This window comes from Neodiprion fabricii, chromosome 2 (assembly GCF_021155785.1).
Source record: "Neodiprion fabricii isolate iyNeoFabr1 chromosome 2, iyNeoFabr1.1, whole genome shotgun sequence".
Lineage (NCBI taxonomy): Eukaryota > Metazoa > Arthropoda > Insecta > Hymenoptera > Diprionidae > Neodiprion > Neodiprion fabricii.
In genome coordinates this window covers 10,325,148-10,350,449 of record NC_060240.1, presented here as the reverse complement: position 1 = coordinate 10,350,449, position 25,302 = coordinate 10,325,148, and the positions used below count along the sequence as shown (strand labels likewise).

At 41.3% G+C, this 25,302-nt stretch overlaps 1 protein-coding gene and 1 long non-coding RNA gene across 2 annotated transcripts in view; one reads left to right on the top strand and one right to left on the bottom strand.

The window, feature by feature from the left end:
* The window catches only part of LOC124176305, a 67,948-nt gene extending 47,575 nt beyond the window's left edge, over nucleotides 1–20,373 (bottom strand). Inside the window, exon 1 of the mRNA XM_046557418.1 lies at nucleotides 19,184–20,373. Within this exon, the coding sequence (XP_046413374.1) occupies nucleotides 19,184–19,192 (9 nt within the window). The 5' untranslated portion in view covers nucleotides 19,193–20,373. The remainder of the gene's footprint in view (nucleotides 1–19,183) is intronic.
* Nucleotides 16,755–24,362, top strand: LOC124176311. Its single transcript, XR_006869348.1, has 3 exons — nucleotides 16,755–17,035; nucleotides 18,222–18,495; nucleotides 24,107–24,362. It is a non-coding gene; the product is annotated as an uncharacterized LOC124176311 (long non-coding RNA).
* Nucleotides 24,363–25,302: the final 940 nt, after the last annotated feature.

The window sequence follows — 25,302 nt, the reverse complement described above, 5'->3', positions numbered from 1 at the left end:
AAAGGGGAGCGGAGGAGTTCCGTATGACGAGACACGGACACGGAGGCGAGATGATATCTGGTCCGAACAGGCACCGTGATAAATCTGTGCTTCATGTCAGGTGGACCAGACCTGAAAACCACAACCTGAAACGATGACCGGCCAACCAGAAGAACTACGAAGTTACTTCGCCTTTGTTAGCGCCGCGCGGATCCACTAAATCAATCAAGCCATACCGGTACGACCATGAATACCTAGAACCGTTTTTCTGTATCAAATTTCCTCCACTTGTAGGTGAGGCTTACACACACTGTAAAGTGTCTCACGTTGAGACCCGCGTATTGAAGTAATTGATAATTCTGGAAACATTACCGTTTTCATACGGTGCAAAGGTTGTTAGTAGAAATAATCGTATGGTCGTATAATGGATTACATCGTTAAGTTTTAAGTTTCAGACTTGAGAAAGTCATCGTGATTTCTCATTGATTTACAGTTAATTCTGAATAATTTTGAATCGATTTCGATCCAATCTCGAAGAAGCTGATGAAATAAATTCACCGCGGTAAGACGACGCGTCGAATCGTGATACTCAAAGATGTATCAGAGATCTATTTAGTGTTTCCGCAAGTGGAGAAGTTGAGTTAGTACGGTTGAAAGGATTCCAAAGAATGAGAAATACAGCAGTTTAAAAGTCCGAACGTTTCGCTACGGTCAGATGATTTTACTGTTTTGGCAAAGCACAACAAAATCGCATCGATTGAATTTGGTAAAAGGATGTCAGTCAGGAAGCCTGAAATCACAGTGCAGGCGCGCATTATGGACATCCGTTTTTCATGCGGTTCGATGACGGGATGGGGAGAGGTAAGAGTTTGAAAGTCGAGGGTGAGGATATGTTCGACGCGAGGTTGAATCGTCCTAATCCCTAAAGGGAGACCGCGCTGACGAGACTGAATGGTCTAATCCATAAACACGTCAATGTCCCCAGCCCGGCGAAGGCTCTTCAGCATTTCGAACTACTGTAATCCCCAGTAGAGCCAAAGACGACCATCATTTTAAATTATCCTCAAGAATCGCTTTAGTTACGCTCGGTCTTCGGATGCTTCTCGCGACTGCCTGGCAGGCGACGACCTTCAGGAAATATACATATAAGGATGTCGCCGATACCTGCAGCGTTACTTACACGTGTACCCTGTCAGTATTTCAGCCCACATGGCCACGCGTATGCATGAGCTGAAACCGAACTCCTCAGCTGCGGTCGCCGCGCAGATAGAGTTTAAAAATTCAACACCTCACTGATCCCTATAACACGTTGAACAAAACGACTTGGCCGCATCATGATCCGTGTTCATATTTAGGCGCGGTAAAAACCAGCCGCAAGCTTCAACGACCGGCTGTTATACTTGTACGATACTTTCGCCGAAAATACTTTATCCCTTTTTTCAAGCATCGATGATTTATTGCAGGATTGACAGGTTCACAGAGCATGGCACAAGCGACCCAGAATTCATGTGGGAAAATGTTTACTTCGTTTCATTTTGTAATTCGAAGACTATGTCGAGCTGGAATGGATTGTCCGAATTTCATTAATACTTTGTGTGTACCAGAGAATAATAATTAATTCTACGAAGGTGAGAGGTCCAGTTTGACAATGAGATTATTTTTCAAGTCTTGAACGTAGTCTCGTTTCACTAGAAAGCGACTCACAGAATGGTCAGTTTTTCAAAAGTAAATTTCACGCACCGCTCAGTTACAGCTGAAATCAGATACTTGTACACCTCATTTAGTACAAAATTCGTATTTGAAAAAGATATCTGAGAACGCACGTGAAAGACCATAAAATAATCGAGGTAGATAATTTAAGTAGGGCCAAAGGATTAACAGATGCGGGCGTTGCATTGGGATCAGGGCTAATTCGTGGGACGCCGACGTTGGACGTCTCTATATTGCTCTTGAGCCACACCGAACACCCTGAATTATAGGTGACCGCGAAATTGTATACCGAGAACCGAGAAACAAGCCGGTTTCAACTGACAGAGCAACGCTGTGGTGTAGGATAGAAACGCTGACCGATTTTTGGGGCTTCAATGTGAAACTCGCATCCCTATTCACTGCACCCTGCAGGTCGACACGCTTCGGCCAAAACCCTGGGGCAGGAACAAAGATCCGATGATTTGCGACCCCGCCATACCCCGAAAAAACATCCCACCGTGGATGACCCTTCCACAGCCTTTAGTCGCCCTCGGCTATTGTTCGAAAACTCACCCCCTGCATCCACGCGGCATGACGCTCCTGTTACAGTCGTAAAAACAACGCACAATAGACAAATACACGTGCTTCCGAAACCTTACATAACGGGTGCCCATGTCTCGATTTACCCAATTGCTCTGCACCGGAAGAACGGTTTTCCTATCCCTCCTACGGTGCTTCCGCAAATTGATATATCATTGTGAATAATGAATGTGGAATCGCTGGTTCCAGTGTTGTGCAACCACTGTAATCGTTGCAAACGTTGATGTCACGTGGACCTAGACTTCGTGAGACATCCGAGTACGAGGTACTGGTACCAATGCTGTACATTGAGAGCGAAGTACACGAAGCTGGAGCGATCTTCTTCAGCAGTTGTTGGCGCTCCTCGTTGAGGACAGCCAGCGTTCTTTGAGGCAATCGCAGGATGAAGACGTCTGGCGTTCGATGGCAGCTCAAGGTCTCCCAGTTTCCCCACTACCGGTCGGTTGGATTGGCTTCCTTGATCGGTCTTTTCCCTCCTTCTTGGTTTGCGCCGTCGTATAATGGTGGATAACGGGGGGGAGAGTAAGCTGAAGGCGGTAAAGGGTGTAGCAGCTGTGGCGAGGGGGGCGAGAGGAAGGAGTGGAGAGGGGAGATGAGGAGGAGGTGGATGAGGATAAGCCCGGCTTGGTTCGTTCGGCTAGGTGGAGGGAAGGAGAACAGGCTCAAATAATAGGTTGTGCCTCTGCGCTCATTAACCTTTACACCCGAGCTGAGCCGCGAGCACCACCAATCTTTTTTAGTCTCGAAGTGGTCTGTAGACTTGAGAAGTAACGCTGCCTAACCAATGACGACCAAGTCACAGCCAGGATCGCCTATATCGTAGACTTACGACATACTGCGAAAGCGTATTTGCACAACCTGGAATGTGATACACGCATGCTCAACGATTGCTGCGGGTATGGAAAATTGCAAATTGATACCCCTGCTAATCGCGGCCTGTCTAAACACCCCTCAGATAGTGGGTGTTAAAGACCCGCATACTCAATGTCAAGACGTTACTCGAAACTTGCTGTCGTACGTCGACGGTTTCTCCCCAGAGTCCAATTTTTCAATCATCTGATCGATTACCGATCATCTTGTCTTTGTGCGTTTTTTACGTTTAATGGTGATGAATTTATGGAATTCTTTAATACGTGCATAGAAATTTTTACAACAATTGACAACTAAGTATGATTTAAAGTTTAATTCAGAAAAGTGACATCGTACTTGAGAAAAGAGGTTAATTTTTAATTTAAACCAAGTCTCTCGAAGGTTTATCCAACTCTAATTACTCATATTCGACGGAAAAATGGGTGAATTTTAATTTAAAAAATGTAAAGTTTACTTTGTTTTTATGATTTTGAATCCAAGTTAAAAGGTGAAAAAAATCATTTTCGTTCGGAAAGTTTACCATGATCATGAAATCCCTCCATGAAGTCTACTGGACACCTAAAAAAATTGGTTTTACTAATTTTTCGACATTACTCAAAATTTTTTTATCTCTCAAATCCATGGATTTCAACGACTACGAAGAAAGTTTCTTGGTCGAACCATCACACACTGCAATTTGATTATTTTCACATTTTTGTAACGTAAGAAGTACATTTACTCAACTTGCTTATCGTTACGTAAAGTATAAGTTGATAAGTTTGCTGGTGGATGAAAATTAGTGATGACACCATAATTACTGTACAATAAGAATATTTCTACCGGGTATTACGGGGTATATGATGTACGTATAATATACCTGAACGTAACGGTAAACGGGTAAAGAAATCCATTTTATCACTACACGGTAGCAGTGTCACCTTACGATGCAAGTGAGTAATCGGGTTGCCGACTGGCCGTAATACGAACTTTGACAAAGAAGAATAGACACCGGAGTTCCGGCCGTGAGAAAGTTCCAATATAGCCACGATCTCAACGGATTATGAAACAATTTTTAGAAGTCGTTGCAAAGTGCGAAATCCCGTAATTGGAACAACAAGTAATTCGGTTCGTGAAATGAAGAGGAATAACAGGCTGAGCGAATCGCGAACATTCGCACTCCGTGAAGCTGCACGGGCGGGTGTAATTATTATCTCTGCGTTGTTCGCGTTGAGAAAAGCTACCGCATAAGACGACCTTGCGGATGTTGTTCGAGGCGGATCCACACCGAGTCTTTGTGTTATCCTGTGGCCGGTACCTCGATGTATAGGAGAGTCCTGGGCTCACCTGGGGCAAGGTGCCAGGCGGCTGAGTGCAGCTCTCGAGAAGGACAGGACGAGTAATTAAGGTTGTGGTGGCAGCGGCGACGGCGGTGGCTTAATTACAGACGAACAAACAGAAGACGGAAGAAATTGCAGGAGAGCGAGCGCCTCCGCGTGCCTCTGACCGTGTGGAGGAAACTAGTTATTGACCGGTTACGTGATTGACTAATAACGATCGACTGATTTAATCTCTTTATCTTCTCCTCTTCCCGATCCTCTTTCGAGGATCAACCGCAGTATACGTACAGGATCAGGCCGCCGTTTCACCGCACGAAGTTACACCTACTCTGAGAAAATTTGAAAATCATACCACGCCTATGTTTCAAGTGGAAAAGATTTCCGGTTGGGTTGACTGGTTTAAGTTTACTTGGACAATTTGGCCACGATCACCACTGGCTGTTGATTAATCGACGTGACTCTTTGGAGCGTTAAGTTTTCCTTGCAGTCAAATTACTTGAAACTTGGTATATAAGGGTTCTCGAAATCGCTGATTCGAAAAATGTGGGCAGATCTGAGGAATTTTCAAAATTTTAAATGGCGGACCTAAGATGAGCGAGTAGGATCAATATTTATATTTCCAATCCGCCGTATTGGATCCATCATCTTGAATTTTGAAATTCTGGCATCGGATTCGTTTTCAGCGACCCTGAAAACCCCCGAATAACAAGCTTCAAGCGAATAAGAACAATTTTTATATTTTCAGTCTGCCATATTGAATCAGCTGTCTCGAATTTTGAAATCTTGACGGCTGATTTGTTTTAAGGGACTCCGAAAACCCAAGATTACCGAGTTCTACTTTTCTAGTCCTCATAACCTTACCATAATTACATTTATTTTGTAAAAACAGGCATTTCCAGCACTAGCTTTATTTATTGCGCTTACTATATTCGCGGAATCATCGTAATCCATCTTAAAATACCAACATTGACATCTTAGAAGTCAAATTATGCAAAAAAAAAGAAGAAAAAACATGACAGCGATATCTTAAAAATTGAATATAAATCTTGATTAACCGATTCACAAAAGGTGTCCCATACATGAGACGCTGTGCCGCAAAGGGTTGAAAAACCGTAGATGTTTGTTAATTTTTTTAAATCTTTTGTTGATGCACGATGAATCAAGTACTTTATAAAAAATAACCCTATCCGTGAAATCTCCTCTGCCCTGAAAGCTTTGAGGAGGAGGTTCAAATTTTCAGGTCTGCAGGGTCAAACTTTTTACAGCCTAGCATCAAACCGTGGTTCGGGTTATATATGCCTTAAGTACGTGGGTACACTAACTCAAGGTATCCCGTGGTAACGACCGTCCATCCATACGTGCTGGTTTAAACTCATCAGCAAGTCTTGTAATTACGGTCTTCTCCAGACACTCAACCGCAACACCACCCTTAGAGAAGTGTTCCCTAGAGGCAAATTCTTATGAATTAGTTCGGAACTCCTGTTACAGCTTCTTCACTGTTCTACGAAAGAATGATTGTTTGCTTAGTTATTTCTCAACTTCAAATATTTTCATGCTATCCCACAACAGCCTCGTGTCAATCACGGAGTGATATAGCGTCACTATTTATCTCACGAGGCTCCTATTTCACCAAACTTTCCTCATTCGGCTTCAACAAGCCTGCAAGCCAATAAGGCATGCAAGCCTTTCTCCTAGAATGTTTATTTTACGGTTGACTTTATCCGAAAAATGCTGACGTACCGATCACCTTACGGTACAACTTGTTTAAAAATTAGAATAGCGGTACCGGTCTTTCATCGAATTTTTTAACTCCGATTTTATCACAAATCATACCTTCTCTCCATCGGATGACTGAGTATTTATACTGACAAGTTACCGATTTTTAAAACAACTGCGTAAAAATGGTATCTCTTGACATCACGTGAATCGGTATTCAATAAACGGAAAGGAGTTCGACAACGAGGCTGAAGCTCGTAGCCAGAATTAGAAGCCAAAGGTTCCCAATCTTCATTCGAATAAGGTAACGAAGTTCGAGAATGAAAATTTTGTGACATACCTCGAACTTACAATGCATTCACACAATTACTAAAAAGTGTAACACGTTTGACTGCCAGCTTCAGCTTGATAGTTCGACAGTAGAATATTTGGAAGATTAAGCTTGATCCTGGACTTGATAAACATGGCTACAGTGCATAATTTAAATTCCTTGAGTGATAATAATAATCTTATCCACTTTCGTATCAGTTTCCATATTCTCATGAGTGAATATTCGGTCGAGTAAGTCAAAAAAATGTGACCGAGAGCTAGATTTAAACTGTACCTAAATCATTTTTTTCGGTGTAGAATATCGCAGCGGCGGCAAAGTGGCGTAAGAAATACCGCGAAAAGACCGGTGGTCCCGTTCCGAGTTCCGCGTAAAAGATAGCCGAGGAATTCTCGTGCCGGGAAGAAGAACCGGATGCCGTAGAACGGTGGAGGTCGGATCGCGTTATCTGCACGTGGACACATTCCGGGACTAGTCGGAGGCCGCGAGGCCGACAAAGTGGTCGAATTCGAACGATTACTCGAGTTCCACGTTCCTCCGATTTCGCTCCTAGGTTCCTTCGTGCGCCGGAGCTGATTGCTCGGTTCCAAACCCGGGGTTCGGGTGGTCCGGCTCTGCTGGTGGCCCGTCGCACTTACACACTCGATCGCACATTCGATCTTGGGTCGTGGGCCTGACGGCAGCGAGGGAGGAACCGCGGGACCGACGCCGCTCGACGGGGCCTCACGAGCCAAGTCTCGTGTTGGGACGAACCGAGGTATGGGCATGCGGCGACGGAACGAACGTGGAGGAGGATTCGAATGTCGCTGAAACTCGACTCCGGCCGATACTTACCTTGAAGCTTCGTTCGATCTGAAAACTCCGACGCGATCTGTTCACCGCAACGTTTCGAGGTGAATGTAGAGACCCACGGCGTGGATCGGAGGTTGGGGGTAAAAAGTTAGAAAGATGAAGAAATTGAAGGGACACGATATGGAATTTTTTTAAAAGCGACAACTTATTTTATATATATATACACAATGGAATGCCAAACTGTAGAATCGTTGGAATTCCTCTCGATAATATTGAACTCTATTTATTTTGTCATTCTGGACTTGGACTTTCCGCATTTTTAAATTTTTCGAGTAAGACTTTCGATATTCTGGTCCTATAACGAGTCGATAATAATAGTTTTTTTACCCTTATCCAAGTTGGGGAAAAGAGAAGGATCGTTCGAAAAATCTTTCAAACCCTTATTTGAGGTGTTTTATCCATTAATGGTAAACACGAGTGAAACGACATCAGTATTATACGTGTGATGGAAATTGATCTCTACAAATTCGGATAAACGAAGTTGAGATATCATCATTTTAAGAAAACGTTTTGCAATTCCACCGATCAAAATGATTGAACTTTGATATCTTTGATCCGATTCTAATGTCTTTCATACGGCCATTTTAATCGCTGATCAGATTGCTATAAATTGTCTCAAAAAACAGTCTACAAATCTTATATCATCGTAGAATTGAGCAACGCGAAAGTTTAACTGTTGATCAAAATCTGTTGCACACCGTATTGACAAAAAATAATTTATACTCGCACTCGAGTTTGCCAAACAATTTTCAGGCGATCACTGAAAATCTTTATGGTGAACATTATAAACCCAAAAACATTAGAAGCGTATCAAAAACATATTCTTTCTATCGCATATCAGAGATGTTGTTTTATTCGTGTTTACTTTCATTGGTGCAAATAACAACATTGTTGTCCCAATTGACGATGTGCAATCTTATCTTCAATCAGGTTCCGGGCATATTGTTATATAATTTCGGAAAAAGCATTTTTTCAACATTGGGCTACGAAAATTTAAGATGATTCACGATGTCACTTCTTCCCAACACATTCATCAGATAAGTTAGGTGAATACAAAATCCATGGAATCCACTTTGGAAGAGTGTTGACGGTAACGGGAAAAATTCAACACTAACTCTAACCAACGGAGTAGAATAATTCAGTCTTGGACTGTGAGAAAAAACCAAACTTTAAACACAGAGACTTATGTGGATAAATAAAAATACATAACCAATACCTGCAAGTATTTTTCCGGTATGCTTTTCTGTGTATAAAACACCGCGTTTCACGGTATCTTCACCTCGAGACTGGTATTTTCAACACTCAAGTGTAGCCCTTTTATAATTTGTCCGAGGGTGAGCCTATAACTAGCCGGCTTACAAACTGCCGCGGTTCGTTCAAAATTTCCATAATTTGTGCGGGCGAAATTGAGGAGGGAGTAATTTACGGCTGGTGATAGCTGGCAAGGCGTGTGTAAAGAAGACCGTTGCCGAAGCATCCCAAGCTCATCGTTCGCGCGAGGCAAACGATAATTATTGGATAATTATTCTCTTCCTGAGATCCTCGGCGTCCCGTTATAGATCTCGACTCTACCGACCTTCTAATAAAGATATCTCCATTACACCGAACGCGGACGCACGCCGCGCGTCTTATACCTTACAGTACCCGAAGCATACCCGAAGCATACCCGAAGCATACCTGAAGCGAACCTCTGGTACGGGAGTATAACGCAAGAGATTTCACCTTGGGATAAGGGGCGGTTAATTTAAAGAGTAATTTTAATGGACGAAATAAATTGGAAACCGGTCAAAGACGCAGGAAAAAAATCGCCGCCCAAAATGTGAATGCAAAAAATTTTTCACCGTGCATGCGAAAGATCGTTTCTCGAAAGTGTTACGCTATATTGGGGATCCGAATATTTCAACGCGGCTGGATCAGAATTAAGTTATATCCGAACCAGGAGCGGCGGGTTTAAAGTGTTTTGCAAGCTGTCCCGAATGTCCCGAGAATGGGATTCAAGATTTGCATAGAAATTGCACGCTGATTCATGTCACCGCGGGAGGTTCTTCTTTTTATTTCTAACTTATTTTTTTTTTTTTTTTTGACGCAGATTTTGAATACGTGCGTCGGCTGGTTTTGCTAGCTCAAAGATTGGGATCCTTAGATTTAGGAGACTCATTTAGTGGTAGCAGTAAATTATCGCATAGTTTGCTCCAAGTTTATACTTAAAGTCACTAAACGAATGCTTTTTGTATTATTCAAATTCACCTGAAAACTATCACTTTTTAATCCTTCTCTGGGTTAGGTTAGGATTTTGGCTGGTATGCTGGATCAGAAAAGGCCAATCATCGTCGAGTTTGGAGATATATTACGTCAACGAATCGACATAAATATTCACCATTTGAATTCTTCATTAGAGAAAGGTTTGCCTGTTTGTTTTTCGAGACACACTTGCACAGTATTTCAACGGGGACTTTTATTTGGTAATTAAGTTGTTAAGCCCCTATAAAGTTTATACTTATCAAGGCCTCTTTATTGTCGGGATGGAAGATTTATCGATCACCGACGATAATTACCCCGTGCGTTGTATACATAAAAGTCTCGCATCCATGATACGCGAGGATCCAATTATTGTATATCCATGGTAGGTGCTCGCACCAAGGTGAGAATAACAGGAGAAATTTAATCTCTTGAGTAAATCATCGGTCGAGAATTCAAAAATATTCCATCAAGAAACAAGAATGACCATAGTTAAGAACCGTTAAACAGCGAATTTCAGAATGATAGGGTCATAAAGTGTACAAATCAAATTGGAGATGGTCAAAGTCTCTCAGTCATAAGTATAACTGGCATCAACTGCTCTAAAAATAAATTTACTCTAATTTGAAGTACAATTTTTCAAACACAACGTCCACGAAATATGGAATAACAAAGAATTTTTCTTTCGAGAATAATTATCAAGACACAATGATTGGTAATTTGAAAGCTTGGACGATGACATGCGGCTCGAAAGCGCGTAAGTCGAGAAATTTTTTTGATGTTCATTATTAATCCAGAGTTACGACGACGATTCTGCTGATCGAAACCCTGAATCGTTTTCGTCGTTTGCTGCAGGGTGAATTCTTGACCGAGACTACGCAGTAATTTTCAATGTTTATGCGTCGCTATGGGGTTTATATGACAAAGCGCGAGGGACGTTTACGAGCATTTTATGATCACGCATCAGGCCCAAAACTAGGAACGATTTGCCGCCGAGGCTCGAGTAGGTAGTAGGTATTTATCCGGGTCGGCGTGACGTGCGCAACGAGATCCTTGCTCGTTAGCTAGTCGAAATAAGAACGTCGAAAGAATAAAAACTTGGACTAATTGTCAACTATTTGAAAAATTTATCGCCCCGTTATCAGATGCCTCGGCAAAACTATAATGTATATGATATTATACCTTGCGGAAATGAATTTATAGGCATGTTCAACAAAACTTTAGAGGTTTTTCATTAAAAAAAACACACACGCACACTTTGCACGAAAACTGGACATCGTCAAAAATTTCTAACATCATTTGTTATACATGTAATTCTTTCTCGACGAAATCTTTCAACTTATTTCGTAAAACATTCAGGGATTTGAATTTTTATTCAGATCGTTTTACTGTGATATTAGAATCTTGATGTGCAGTAAAGAAAAAAAAAAGAATCACACGTATTACGGATTATTTGCAACGACACTTGAATTTTTAATGTCTCAATCGGAAGATCCTCGTAGTTTTGTTAGTAAGTCGTATTTGAATCACAAATCGTATAAAATAATGCGATGCAGACTTATCCCGATCATAATTTAGGAATTCCAAGATTAACCATTATAAAAGAAAGCTTCCGATAGTATCAGCAAAGTGTGAACTGAAAAAAAAATAAAATAAATAAAGTTACGAGTCCTCCATTCCATCTCGGTGGTTTCTCCTTCTTTTTCGATCAATCCGACTCCGTTCGCTCCCGTTCTCTGATTCCGTTCTCAAAAATCCGTCTGAATGACTCAATTTTACGGTTCGGTAAGTAAACGAGGAGCAAAAGGTAGGTGGGATTAAAAGTAGCTGCCTGTCGCGCGAGAGCGAGCGAAGTGGAGGACATTTAACTGAATGGTTGGGTTGGGTTGGTTGGCGGGACGGCGAGAAGCACATGGGCTGAGTCTCGAGTCTAGATACGGCTGTGAAAAGGAAACGGATTATCTACGAATGAAATCTCGGTGCAGTGAGCGGCGGCCCCTTTCATGATCGTCCACTCCTCCGCCTCCCCCTCTACCCCCCTACCTCACCTTCGCGATCCCGTGTCCCACCACTCTTCCTCTCCTCCTTACCGACTCTACCTTGGACGCTGATGCTCCGGTTAGGATGAAGAGGAAGAGGAAGAAGAGGAAGAAGAAGAAGCAGAAGAAGAAGAAGAAGAGGAAGACGAGGAGGAAGAGTACGTATACCGCGAGTACGCGTCGCGGCGCCTTGTCATTCCTTCTCTCTCGCCTACTATACTTCAAAACGTCTTCATTAGACCCGCGGCTTCTATATCAGCGTCCACACTTATAGGTACCTACGTAACCCTAGCCCACCTCCTCGTGTTATTATTTCATCTCGAGACCTTGCCTCCCGCGGCTGCAGTCAGTGTCCACTGACTTCCGTATATTCTAGTTACTCTTTAGGTTGTATTGAGAATCGATTAAACTCTCTTTCATGACGAGGTTGAAGTTAGTAACGTTGTTGTAACGAAACGTTGGGAAAAAATCACTATTTTCTGATTCTTGTAATGATTTTGATTCAGTTTAATGAATTTCAAACAGTTACAAAATCGCGAAATAACGATTTTTCGTCAACATGAATCGTTACGATAACGTCACCAACTTCAACATCATCCTCGATACACATGTATTATGGAGGACACATAAGCTTGGATCTACCTGCTTGTCAGTCAGTTTTCAATTCCGAAATTTTCGAAGCTTTTCTCGCCCGCCTTACTTAGCTTTTTAAACAGTGTCCTGTGTTCCTTCTTCAAGAACTGTTAATTCGCATTGACACTTTGTTTATCACCTACGGTGAATTAATCTGTGAGAATCAGTCCTAATATGCAAGATGAATCGAATGTGAACATCCATAATTTTCATTCCAAAATTCGATAGAGAAAGGATTGAAACTGGATGAGAAGATACGTCGACAATGATCAGGTATTAAATAATAGAAATGACAAGCCTACTGTTTCGGAGGTCGGCGCTCGGCGGTGCGTTCAAGCGATTGATGAAGAGTATAACAAAACCGGAAGCAAGTTCAATGGTCCCTCGAAGTCTCCACGTCCATCTGACTGCCGCGTGTGCCTATGGTACATTATCATGCCGATCGATGCGTAATGGTGCTACGATTTTTCACATTTAAATCACGAACGTGTTCGTACGAAAAATATAATGAACTTAAACGACCGACATGCCATTTGAAATAACAAGAAACCACTCAAGATAATTGAAATGATTACGAATCACTTAAAATCACATGATGAGGTGAAATCGTTGGAAATATTGAAACGCGCGAGCACTTTGGTCAACCGGTGTTTGACCCTTGGTATCAAGTGACAAGTGTCTAGTGGTCCCCGATTGGGTCCAATATTTGCAGGTCTTTATTACGCGGTAAATACACACGACGCGTATTACAAAAGTTTCGAGGCTAATTGAGTGCAGAACCCGGAGTACGCATCTTCTTGTAAAAAGATCTGGAGTCGTCGACTCGTCGATGATGCCGGATGATTAATTGGATCGCGTTTTAGTAGAGCGACGTTTAAATCTTTGATTTCGTTACTTTATTTATAATATACTTATGTACGCTGGGTCAAAAGTTAATACTGCAAAGATTGCGACACCGTTCATCTCGCAAGCTCATCGCGCTAAAAGCCATTCGCTTGTTCTTCTCCGCACGGACAATGAGATGATAGATCATCTGTCTCCTAACTACGGCGACCCGATTGCCCTCCAGTCCGAGCTGTACAATTAAGAGATCAGTATGGAATCCTGGTGTAATTAAAATTCTTCTGCATGGTATAACAATGTGGGATTTCGATCACGCGTGGCTATAATATCAGCTCCGCGCTTCAAGTTATTACAAATAGTTCACCAGTTTTTATTTTATTTCATTTTTTTTGAATAACTTTTGCACGAATTTGTTTCAATCGGTGCAAATTTTTCAACACAAATATTATCTTAGCTTGTGGCATTTTAAAATGTACAAATTCAGTACACAAACGACAAAATTGTACAAGTGTAAAACGTATAAATAAACTATTCTACTCTAATTGATTCTGATCGATCAAAAATGGTACGACTGTCTGAAAACATATTTCCAAAATCGCTTAAAAACTTCAATTTTTTCTTGTGTCGTATATAACACAAGTTACATAGGTATATATTATATATATATATAATATGTGTTTGCAGTGAACGCAGTAATTTAGCAGCGCAGTTTTAATCTCAAATCCTCTCGTATTATATGACTCATTGTAAGTCCGAAGGAACAGAGTTTTTACCGGTAGGTATATTATATAGCGAGGCAGACGGACAGGCGTACAATGGAACATAGAATTACTCTGCTTCCCGTCTATTTACGGGAGCTGAACACAGCTGACGATAATCATTCGATAATTACGCATCAACCCTTTCGGTCTGTCTGAATGGGAAATGAATTATTTCTGGGGCGATTCGTTCACTTTCACATAACGCATAGCATCTATCTCTCTTGCTAATACAAAAATGAAATGTGATCAGAAACAATGAGCCGCATGGAAATCTGCAAATGCTGACGATGTAAAATCGTGTCAGTGATCTGATTTTATACTATTAAAAAAAAAAAGGAAAAGAAAACAAAAAATTAGAATCAACGATTTGGATATAATTATCCATTTTCGATTCTCTATTTTAATGACGATTTAAATACAATTCGTTCAATAATTTTCGTCATTTTAAATTCTATGTAGAGTTCTACTCTAGTTTCGAGAACGAAATTATTCCGATTATGCAGTTTGATAATACAATTCTGAATACTGGATTTATCTCTCGAAATCAGAAGCAGTAAGATAGATATTTTAAGAAAATTGACGCTAATAGGAAACGAAGTGAAAAACGAAGCTTAATATTTTATTGCAAAAATGGGTCACTGTACCAGCGGAACGATCGTAGCAGAAGATTTACTCGAGCGGATTCGTGTGAAATTATTTGCGGTATTCCGAGTGAGGGCACACATATTACGATCTATGTATATACGTATGTGCAATGTTCACAGTGCTGACCGAGTGTAGCTCAAACGCTCGACAGTCGCCGCACGAATCAGAGTCGCATAATTCGCCGTCGATTTTGCACCAAAAACGGCGACACATGTACATGTACATGCGAGAACTTTCGACCGTTTGAGGTGCAGCACTCTGACGTCCTGAGGGACAGCTTGGATCCAGGGACTTGATGCGTCGGGGGCGTTTGCGTTCCGCATGCGAAATCAGGACTTCTTTGCCGCATCACTCGTCATGCAATATTAATAGGATTCTCTTACTTTTTCATCACCGTAGGCGCGTAACTATCGCGCGTTTTTTAATCCCTTAGCGATATATTGCGAGTTTAAGATGGATCACGATTCTCATTCTCAACATTTGGACACACTTATTCACACGTGCTTAATTTAGCGTTGCATAAATTAAATTTCTGCCAATGCGGAACGAAGTTAAATTTACATGAGAATGTTGCCAATTTTTAACAGTAGAATGTTACAGAATTTTATCTGGCAAGAAACTGTTACAACATACCACAAATCAGTCGCTAATATTCGAATATATACGATTTTCTGGAACGTCGTTACGTTTCGATTACTGGTCAAACTACTCGTCTACCTAGGTAGACTTTTTTATGCCTCATAATTTCGACGAGGAATATTATACTGGCTGATGGAATGAATATTGAAGCGTGAAAATTTTGAATGAGAGAAATGTTGACGAGCGTTATTAAAGCTCGACCTACGAGCTGCCGATGCCTTGCATCAGTCCCGCGGAGAATTCGCAAGAATTACGCTTCTGGATGTTGCGTGCAGAGTCGAGATTGTCGTCTCGGTTATTACCCGTGCCGAATTATGTCGAAGGTGTAACCGCCGTTAATTGTCAGCTCTGAAAAATATTTTGCCGCGGTATAAAAAGGCGCCTGCATAGTCGCAGCGATTTCAGGGACCTTGATCAGCAACGCTTTTTTTACTGCGGCATCTGGTTTTCCAATTTTTGTTAAAATTGTATTCACCTTGATCATCGAAATTTTTCTTTTTTCAATATTATGAGTCATGTTTTCGTATTGCATCACCTAATGAAATAAGGTTTATCAGATAAAGCTGCCGAATTTGAAGCAATTTTATTACGAATCAAAAATTTCAGACAGATTTGGAAGTGATGCATGAAATTTTATTGAATTATTAGAACAAGTTTTGCAGATATGCGATAGATTTTGCGAAAATTTCAGCCAAATTCTCTTCAAGAATTTCAAACGTGGATCTAAAAGTAGACCGTTAATGAAGTGTAATAACTTACTGTTTAATTATCTTTCATACATATATTTCAAATCATGAATGAATATATTCTGTATTGCGGGCTTCCCATGACTTTTCATGTAAAGTAATAATTATTAAAAAAACTTTGTGACCGTAACGGCAAGACGCGATTCACCTCCCAACGAATAGAAATATTCTTACAGTATGAAGTGTTTCGAATGTAAGTGTTTAGTAAAACGAAATGCACAGAAACAAATGACTTGACGTTCCATTGACGTAACCACCTTCTTCCTCTCTCCATCATAATTATATAATCCAGCACTAACAATTTGACCAACACAGAAAACGATCGCCAAGGTGAGTATCCATAAAAATACCGCGGCGTGTAAAGAGAAGTGTGCGGTTGCTCTGACACCTGAAACTGGCGATTAACAAGACTTATACCTGGAAGCCCCCGAGTCTTGTTCGTCCTGCCGCGTCCAAAGCTTACGAGAGTTGCAGGTTTGAGATAGATATAATGTAACGCGGGCGGAAAACCGGGCAGCAGAACTCGTGGGTCTGTTTTATAGGATAATGATCCTCGGATCTCATTTACGGTACAAATTAGTTGCAGGGAGGGCCTCGCTGGGTTTAATGGCCAAGATGCACGCGAAGAAACTCAGGCTTAGCTGGGCTGTTTAATGAAGACGGTGCGTTATGCGTGACGAACCTAAACCGCGGATAGGCGTCCGAGTATGTATATACAACACACTTGCAGCGCGTGTATATATCGTGTGCCTGAATGAGAGTTAAACGAGAATTTATGCGTTCTCAGACTCGGCGTGCATGCATGGATGTGGGAATCGGGAGTGTTCCGTAAGCGCGCACACATGCGCCCCGCTTACACTCGGACAAACTGGATACACCTAAGTAAACACAATGCGCAATCTGGCCGCATTGTCCGCCGACTCTTGAACGCCGCGGTTTTCAGATTGGATTTCTTCTCGCGTCGTACGTCTCGATTATCGTTGATAATAACTGATAAACTTACATCTGACTTGAATTTTTGACATCCCACGCACCGAACTGAACTACGGAACGAGGTGTAAATGTATCAATGATTGGAGAAGAGAAACGCTGGGGATATCTTGGCTCGAAAGTGAGGAACGTGGTGGGAAACGAGATTAACGTAAGTAACGCTAATTTATCGAAATGCACAGTTTTGCAATTTCAGAATGAATTTCAACGAAGCGAGTTTGTAAAACGTAATTGCTACATGTTAATTCATTTATGATACTTTTATAGTCGTATAGAACATATTGTACAGTAATCGCGTTGATCGTGTGCTTCAAGAAAAAAACGTATATTACATTTTTATCGCTTGCTGTAACGATAAATTAAATTCGTAATCAAGTCGTTGAAAATTTTAGGCTATATATCGTAGAATTTTATCTCCTAGTTCTTACCCATACTTATACATGTGGTTTTTAATTTTGTTAGAAATTTTTGAAAATATGTAAGTTTACACAGAGTGAGAAAATTGCTAGTGTATTGAAAACATTTTCTTCTTATATTTCAACTCACGCGTTAGAGTGAAGTTGACATACAACTTTTCTTGTATATTACATTCATATCCGTCTTTACGTGTAATATCAGCGACATTGAATATACGTGACTCGATAAGCGCATGATGTAAGAAAATGTTGCCGCATATCTCGGTTGTAATCAGATATACTACACGTATCTACACAACAATTACACACAATCTACGCTTCTCTTCTTTTTTTGGGTTTATGTTTCTTCATCAAATCTAATCGTTTATGGAAAAATTTCGTTTTGCGTTACCATTTGCGTATCGCGTTAGGACGGTGAGAGTGTGTAAGATTAATGGTGAGAATAATGAAGATCCATATAGACACCGCGGTACGAGGAGTCGCAGGTTCGACAATCGTGAGGAATTAGTACCTACCTACCTACATAGCGGAAGGTCGAAACACCCCGTCCCGTCGGCGTGCAGCTAATGGCTTCGATATACCAATTTTTCTTTATTTTCCTAGTTCGTTTTTCTTTTACACAAGATAATAATATAACATAATCGTCTATCGAGGAACGCGTGCAGCGTACATGCTAGGAGAGAACCGCCATGGATGCCAGGGATCCTTCTTCGGGGTTCAGGCCTAAAATAAGACCTCGAAAGGTCTATTCCGAGGCGTATTTAGAATATCGAATATTATACCAGCTCAGTTGTGTATAAAAGATACAACTGGCCCGCAGCTCTGCGGGTATTGCTACACCAATCAGACCCGGTTTCATTAATCATTTTGCAACGTAGATTACACACGTATGTTTATGTATGGTATAGGTATATTTTACAGGTACACGTATGCATGTACGTAGCGTGCATTTAATGCGCAGTGTGTACACACCACAAATAAAACCCGTTCGTGGTTCACCAAACTAACGTCGTCATTGTCGTCGTCCTTTCGAGGTCGGTTTTCACTCCGAGATGGAAAACAGGGTCTTAAAGCATAACCAAATGTACATGTGATCCATGTAGGAGACCACCTACTAGGTGTTATCGTGTAAACCTCTGCAGCGCAGGTGTTTTAATCACACTTGTTTCAGAACGTCCAAGTACGAGAAGAATCGGTAATTCAAAATAAGGTCTATACTATTTCTCACACTCATTTCGGTTCATTGATCATCGACTGTTGATTAATATTTATGTATACATGGTTCCAAGTTTGTGTGGTGACAATTGACAAATCATTTCCAATACTTGTCAGACTCAAATTCTCTGTTTAAATAGGAACGGTGGGAATATTGTTAATACCTATCTTGGCAATAAATTATCTCAATTTCGGTTGGTCAATTTGTAAAAATCTCAATTAATTGTTATTAGAACAAGTTAATTCTTGCGCTGATTCCTAAAAACTCCGAAGCAGAACTCTGGAGTAAGTTTGTTTCGAAAGTTCATCAAGTTCTCACGATCGATTCAATTCCTAGATCAGAAATTATATAGAACATGATCTTCTGATCGTTTCTTATCGCAAGTTTGCTGAAAACATGTACCTGAAGAAAATTTGATCAATGACGCTTACAAACGAATAGATCGATGTAACTATATAAGCCACGTGATTTCTATAAATCTGTAACATCGGTAATGTATGCTTCGGTTTCATTAGTTCTTCGTGAACTTCGTCATCGAATCGCACTAAATATTAGCATAAAATTTAGTTACTGATCAAACTTTACTGAATGGAATCTCAGATACGTCACTTTGAAAACCAGGTTTAAATCGCAGCTATCATAGGCATAAAATGGAAATGAAACTCACGTCGTCCATGTCGCGCTTCCTTCGCGACGGCGGCGTTTTCCCTGACGTATAAGCTGGTAATCCTTAGCCAGGGATCTCTCGCCGTAAAACAATTACGAGCAGGGAGCATGTGCGATGGATATGCGTTTCCACACTTCTTATCTACATCCGTTAACAGATATGCGTTACATGCGGTACTTTCAGGCAGGTAATTTCGGCGACATAACGGCCTTCACCTGCTTGCATTGCGTTACATAGTTTAATGTTTGACGATCAATGAAACTTGAACTCCGTCACAGATCGAGAAAAACGAAAAGACTTCTAGTGACAAACACAGAATCACAATAATAATTTACACGCAGCTTTTCAACTAGATATCAATCTGCAGAAATACTTGTTTCACTACCATTATTGTTACTATTTTATGAACGAACTTCGTTAAACTGCACTTTCCACACACTTTTCGTCAAAACGCCACATCCGGCAGTCTGCAATTATCATCGACCTTTTAAAAGAGTGTACCATTGTTTCACAGTTTGTCAGTTCAAATTACGATAACTCCACAATAAGCCACCATGCAGGTTACGGCTCCCGATTATCTTTGCACTCAAGAGTTTTAAACACATCTATTAAACTTGCACGATTGCAGAGCTTAATCATGAACTGCATAAATCCCCAATCGCGTGTAACGGAAGATACTCGTTGCACACAGCTGAAAGTAACTAATCAGTTGATCAGGTCACGCAGACATGTAGCCGGACATCCGACCGCACTAATCACCGAACGATGCACAGGAAAATAGATCGATAATCATCGCTGCAGGGTTTATAACAACGATACACGTGCGACACGAACACCAATCAAATTTTCAAAAAAATTCGCGCGCCGCAGTGGCGGGGAGATCACTGGCTACTTCACGGCGCGCACGAAACCCGCGCAAATTCGATTTCGTAACATAAGCGGCGTCGCCCTTCCGAGCGTTAAAGTCTCAAGCTCCCGCGCCTAAGTTTCGAAAGGAAGGACCACACAATAAGACGATGCGATGCCGGAAAGGATGAGGAGTACCCTTGCGTACGCGGGCATTAAGCTCTCTCTGGTGAACCGGAGGCCTTCAGCTGGCCGCGACCGACGCGAGAACTCGACGCGCACAAAACGCGCACACCGGCAATCCGAGATACACGCTGTCGCTGAAGAACCAGCGGCTCGCTCGCTCTTCTCGCACAGCGGACAGCGGCTGAAATCCCACTGAACACCGCCGGTTCCACGGCCCTATTTCCAGCCCCGGCGCAACACGCGCTCGCGCTGTTTCAGTTATTGCGGTTGCCGCGCGGCAGCGCCACCGGCGTTTTTCATTTCCTATCCGGATACGTAGTCATCGACAGCCAATTTGTCTCAAGTTTTCGATTGTTTATAAAATAGTAATGATTTCTCTCAGAACTCAGAAGTTTTTATCTAGCATATTAAGTATTAGAGTCGCAGGAGAAATTAAAATTTCAGTAACGAATCTTATGGTTGTATCAAAAGTTTGGATTCTTCGTTCGTAGCAATAATGAAATTTTCTAGTCAATCTCTTTATTTCGTGCATTATGTTTATACGTACTTATACACTTTTATCAAATTTATACAATAATTATGATTAATTCTTGGTAGTTGTTATCTAGGATATTATTACAGTCGCAGGCGAAATTGAAATTTTATTCGCGAATTTTGTGGTTGTATAAAAAATTGGATTCTTTATTCGCAGCAATAATGAAACTTTCTAGTCAATCTTTTTTTCTCGTGCATTGTACATATACCTACTTATAAAATTTTAGCACATTTCATTTTTGAATCTGTACATATGATCACTTTGGCTGTATAATTTAGTGCACCTGACAATCAGGGATAACCACAATTAATTTTGATATCTTTTTTAACCATTCAATATTCGCTCGAATTAATCCCCAGATGATTTCACTCGACTGTATAAGCAGATCAAAAATCAGTCCACCAACTCTTCAGCATTGGAAACATGTGATTCAAATTTAATAATCAATTACACGTACGATTAAATATTATTTAAAATTCACTTCAAACAAGTTTAATTTTTCATTAATTCAGTCCCAACCTAATCGACGATCGAACTTGTAGGTTCCGTGTGTCTTAGGTACAGACGCTTTGTTTGTCGCGCATTATTATCATGTGTACCGTGAAAGGATGCGCGAGCCGCTGTACATGCAGTTATACGCAGCGGTGGATGAGAATCGGGAAGAAGTTGATGAACCTGGCTCGTGAATCATGCTGCCCGTAAAAATTGACACCCCGCATGCGCGGATACACACAGCTGAAACGCACCCGTGTATGGGTACGTAATACCTGTGAGAGATATAATGGCGCTTATATCATGTAGGGGAACAACAGGTTTCCGCGTCACAGTATGCAGTTACTGCCTACCTCCTATAACGCACGTTATATCCTACGTCCAGGGTATATAATGTTACACGTATCCTACGACCATAGCGAGCGCACGCTGCTCCCCACGTAACACGCTGTTCGTTTTCTTCATTTTCTTCCCTCTCCCCCTTTTTTTATATCTTTTATCGCATCCGACCTTCACCCCCGGAACTTTGCATACCGATCGATTTTCGCGGATAATACGAGTAGGTAGTTACGAAGTTTCTGTGGAAAGGAACGCGAGTCGTTGTTCTGGTCATTTCAACAGATGAAAACCGTTGATGAGTAAAGTAATTTATTACAGGCGTTCAAATTCAATGAAACGAGAAGAAAACTGTTCGATCAAATTTTATTTCAGACGCAGAATCCGTCGAACGCTTTTCACTAGTTCGATAAATGATCCAAAATTAAACTAATTGAACTCGTATCGACGTGAATATAAAGGCAATTTTCGCATCACATTGAAAAGTGTAGAAAGTAAGGTATAAACGGTGGTCTCAAGTACAACTGCAAGCACTTCGCGCGAGGATTCGTTTTTCAAAATTTGTCGAAAATCTTTGTGTTTACAGAGGCCTGAAGCAGCGGGTCCGTTTGTTTCGATGTCTGTGAAAACAGAAAACAGCTCAAGTCGACGCTGATTGTATATATACACAATATGTAAACATGCCTATAAGCTCTCCCTATCGCTTCACGGTGCCAATGCACTTAACGCCTGAATGTGATCTTTGGCAAATGTTTTCTCATTGAGAATAGCGACAAATATCGGAGGTTATGGGTGCGTTAATTGCGCAGTGCGCGATTTTACCGGCTGCGCCGTTATTTCGGGGTTCTTTTGTCTTTTCTCGCACCTTTACGGCCGATCGGCGAATCCGTTTGTCCAGGTCCCATGTCCACTGCAGCAGGGATGCAACGCTGCAGTTATACGAGCCAGGCAAACAAATCGAAGGAATATTGGCAGACACTTAATGTGCGAGATTTTAGCGCGTCTTGCACCGTTGTAGACTAAACATTTATTGCAGGCATTGTATTTGCTCGCGCCAGCTATTCGAGGAAAAGAATACTGTAAGGTGCGTAGGTATCGCAAGACGCGAAATAATGCAACAGCTATAACTGTACAGTGTGGCACGATAAGAACGGATGATGTTGTCTTTTCAGTCGGGAACTCGGCGATAAGAACGAGCGCGTGGCGTGACTGAGACTTTGCGATAATAAAACACTCCCGACGATCGTTCGACGCCATGTTGCGTCTTTGGAACCGGACTCTACGCATTTCGATATTCGACGCCATTCATAAGATACGACTGCCACCTGTCCCTCGTTCCACCAGGGAATCCCTTTCGCCTCGTCAACTCCTTCACGTTTTCCTCTTTCTTTATCCGTGTTTTAAGAAACAAAAAATTCTTCTCCAGTATATTAGCTGCGGGATGTGCTGCCTGGTGTTACAGTACGTAATTTAGCCGGCGTGGTAACAAAAAGAGATTAATAATAATCAATGGTTGGTGGTGTTTTCACCGCGACGGCATCAAAGCGGATGGCGCAGGAAAGAGACGTGACATTAGTATTCAATTTGAAGACTTTCGTTTTTTTCAATCTCCCCTGCCACTATAATTCCGTGCACATTCACGATTAGAGGTACCCATGCGTCGTGATGTTCTCATATAAAAACGTGACACTGTACTTCTCTGATAGCCGTATGTTCTAACAAGAAGACTTCAATCAGGTAGCTCTGAACATTTGATGCAGCGATTCGGAACAGCTTTGAAACGAAGTGCGTACTTGGTCCGAAAAAAATTGTAAAAAAATTTCTATAAAAGTAAAATGAAGGTGAATTTTTCCTCTTTAAAACGCTGCTTGGGAAATTTAGATATCTCTTGGATAAGATAAGCTAAGAAGGAAGATGAAGTGATCGAGATTTTTGAATTTCTATTTATTATTTTCGGCTAAGAATTTTCATTTTCTTTAAAATCGATCTAAAAAGAGAAAGTAAAGCTTTCTAGGGGTGAGTAAATATGGTCGAAAAAAAATGCGAAAATTTTTCCGAACTATTTCGAACCAATTTGAGGGGTGCTACTATCGCAATTCGATTTCACTCTCCTTAAGGACAGGCCTACAAGTCAGTCATCCAATTAGTATAAAGATCAGTTACAAAGGGGACAGAAAAGCGGTGACCTACCAATGTTCACGCAATTAACACTGAGAGAAATTCTGTAGTTCCGGTTAATGCTCGTGCGACAATAAATTGACGTTAAAGCCTTGTTTAACTAGAAAAGTAGAGTAAACCTCAGAAACTGATTTTGCGTTGCAATAACCAAAAAAGGATCGACAATAGCGCGACTCGTTTTTCGTAATTCCAACAATATTCAAACAGTTTTTCTTGCCGATACCTGTTTTACTAAATTTTTTTCAGTGTACGTATACACCCGTAAGAACCCAGATTAAGAAACATGACAGGAAAGTCACGCGACGCAGGTCGGTTTGACATTATTTTACATTTTCTTGTATTTGCTCAAGGGGCGTCGTCGTCGCATTTGCAGATACGTGGAGGGGCATAGGTGTAGGCAGTGTTGCTGAGCTTGCACGGGGTCCGTTGGAACCGAGGGACGCTTTGTCCCCCTGGGAATAAGAACTGAAACGGAGGATTTACACGTGTACTTGCTAGAGCCGCAGCCCAGGGAGCAGATATAACCCGGAGCGTCTCGCCGCGGTCCCGACGCCGTCCTCGAGAGTGTTTATGCTAATCTGGAGCCAGGGTGGCCCGGAGCAACAGCTCCGTTCACCTTTCTTGTGTAAGTTCTGTGTACCTCGGCAGCTCCGACGATTCCAGTTACACGCGTTTTTCCGACCTACGTTTCAGCTCTTTACATCTTTTTCTATTATCTTTATTATTTCCCGTGCGTACACGGTGTCCATGCGGCGGTAACGCGTGGACAGCGAGCCGGTTTTTTGCATATATAAATATAAAGGGTGAAAATTACTTTTTTGTGCGTATTGACGAATGCCATGCGATACAGGTGGTCGTTCATTCGTTCGAGACAGGCATATTTCGATTGTCTTGGATCGACTCGAAATTTGGAAGTAGACGGTTTTGAGTCCACTGATCTGAACTCAAAATTTGGGTATTTTTCAAATCCATGATCTAATATAGCGGTGTTAAAATTGACAAAAACTTGACTGTTAGCATAGATTGTTATAAACCAGTTTTTGCGGTCGATTTGATAATTCAATATTTTTCTTACATCAACGAAGAATTTGACTCGATTTAGAAGAGACTTGGTCTCATATCTGAAGTCAAGATTCAAACAATCAAAGAGTCAACCATTCCGAATATCCGAATTCCTGAACTTTCATTTCAAACTCATAATCAGCATCGTCAGAAATCCCTGGATATCAAGTATCATGAAGATCAAATAAGTTCTTGCATTTTCATCGGTGATATTGAACGCGCTATTATGAATTTCTAACTTTCAATCCCAAGGAAATTCGTTGATCGGAAATTGGCACATTATTCTTCGGTTGAATATTCTTCTACATAAAAATTAATTTTCCTCGATTTTTCACACCTTTCGATACCATGTCAAAGAAAAATAATCATTCATACCGTTCATGTGAATTTATGATAACGTGAAAACTTCTGTACCTCCTTTTTTGTCTCTTACGAATGTCACAACATATATACATACTGAAAAACATGGCTCGCCACGTATCTA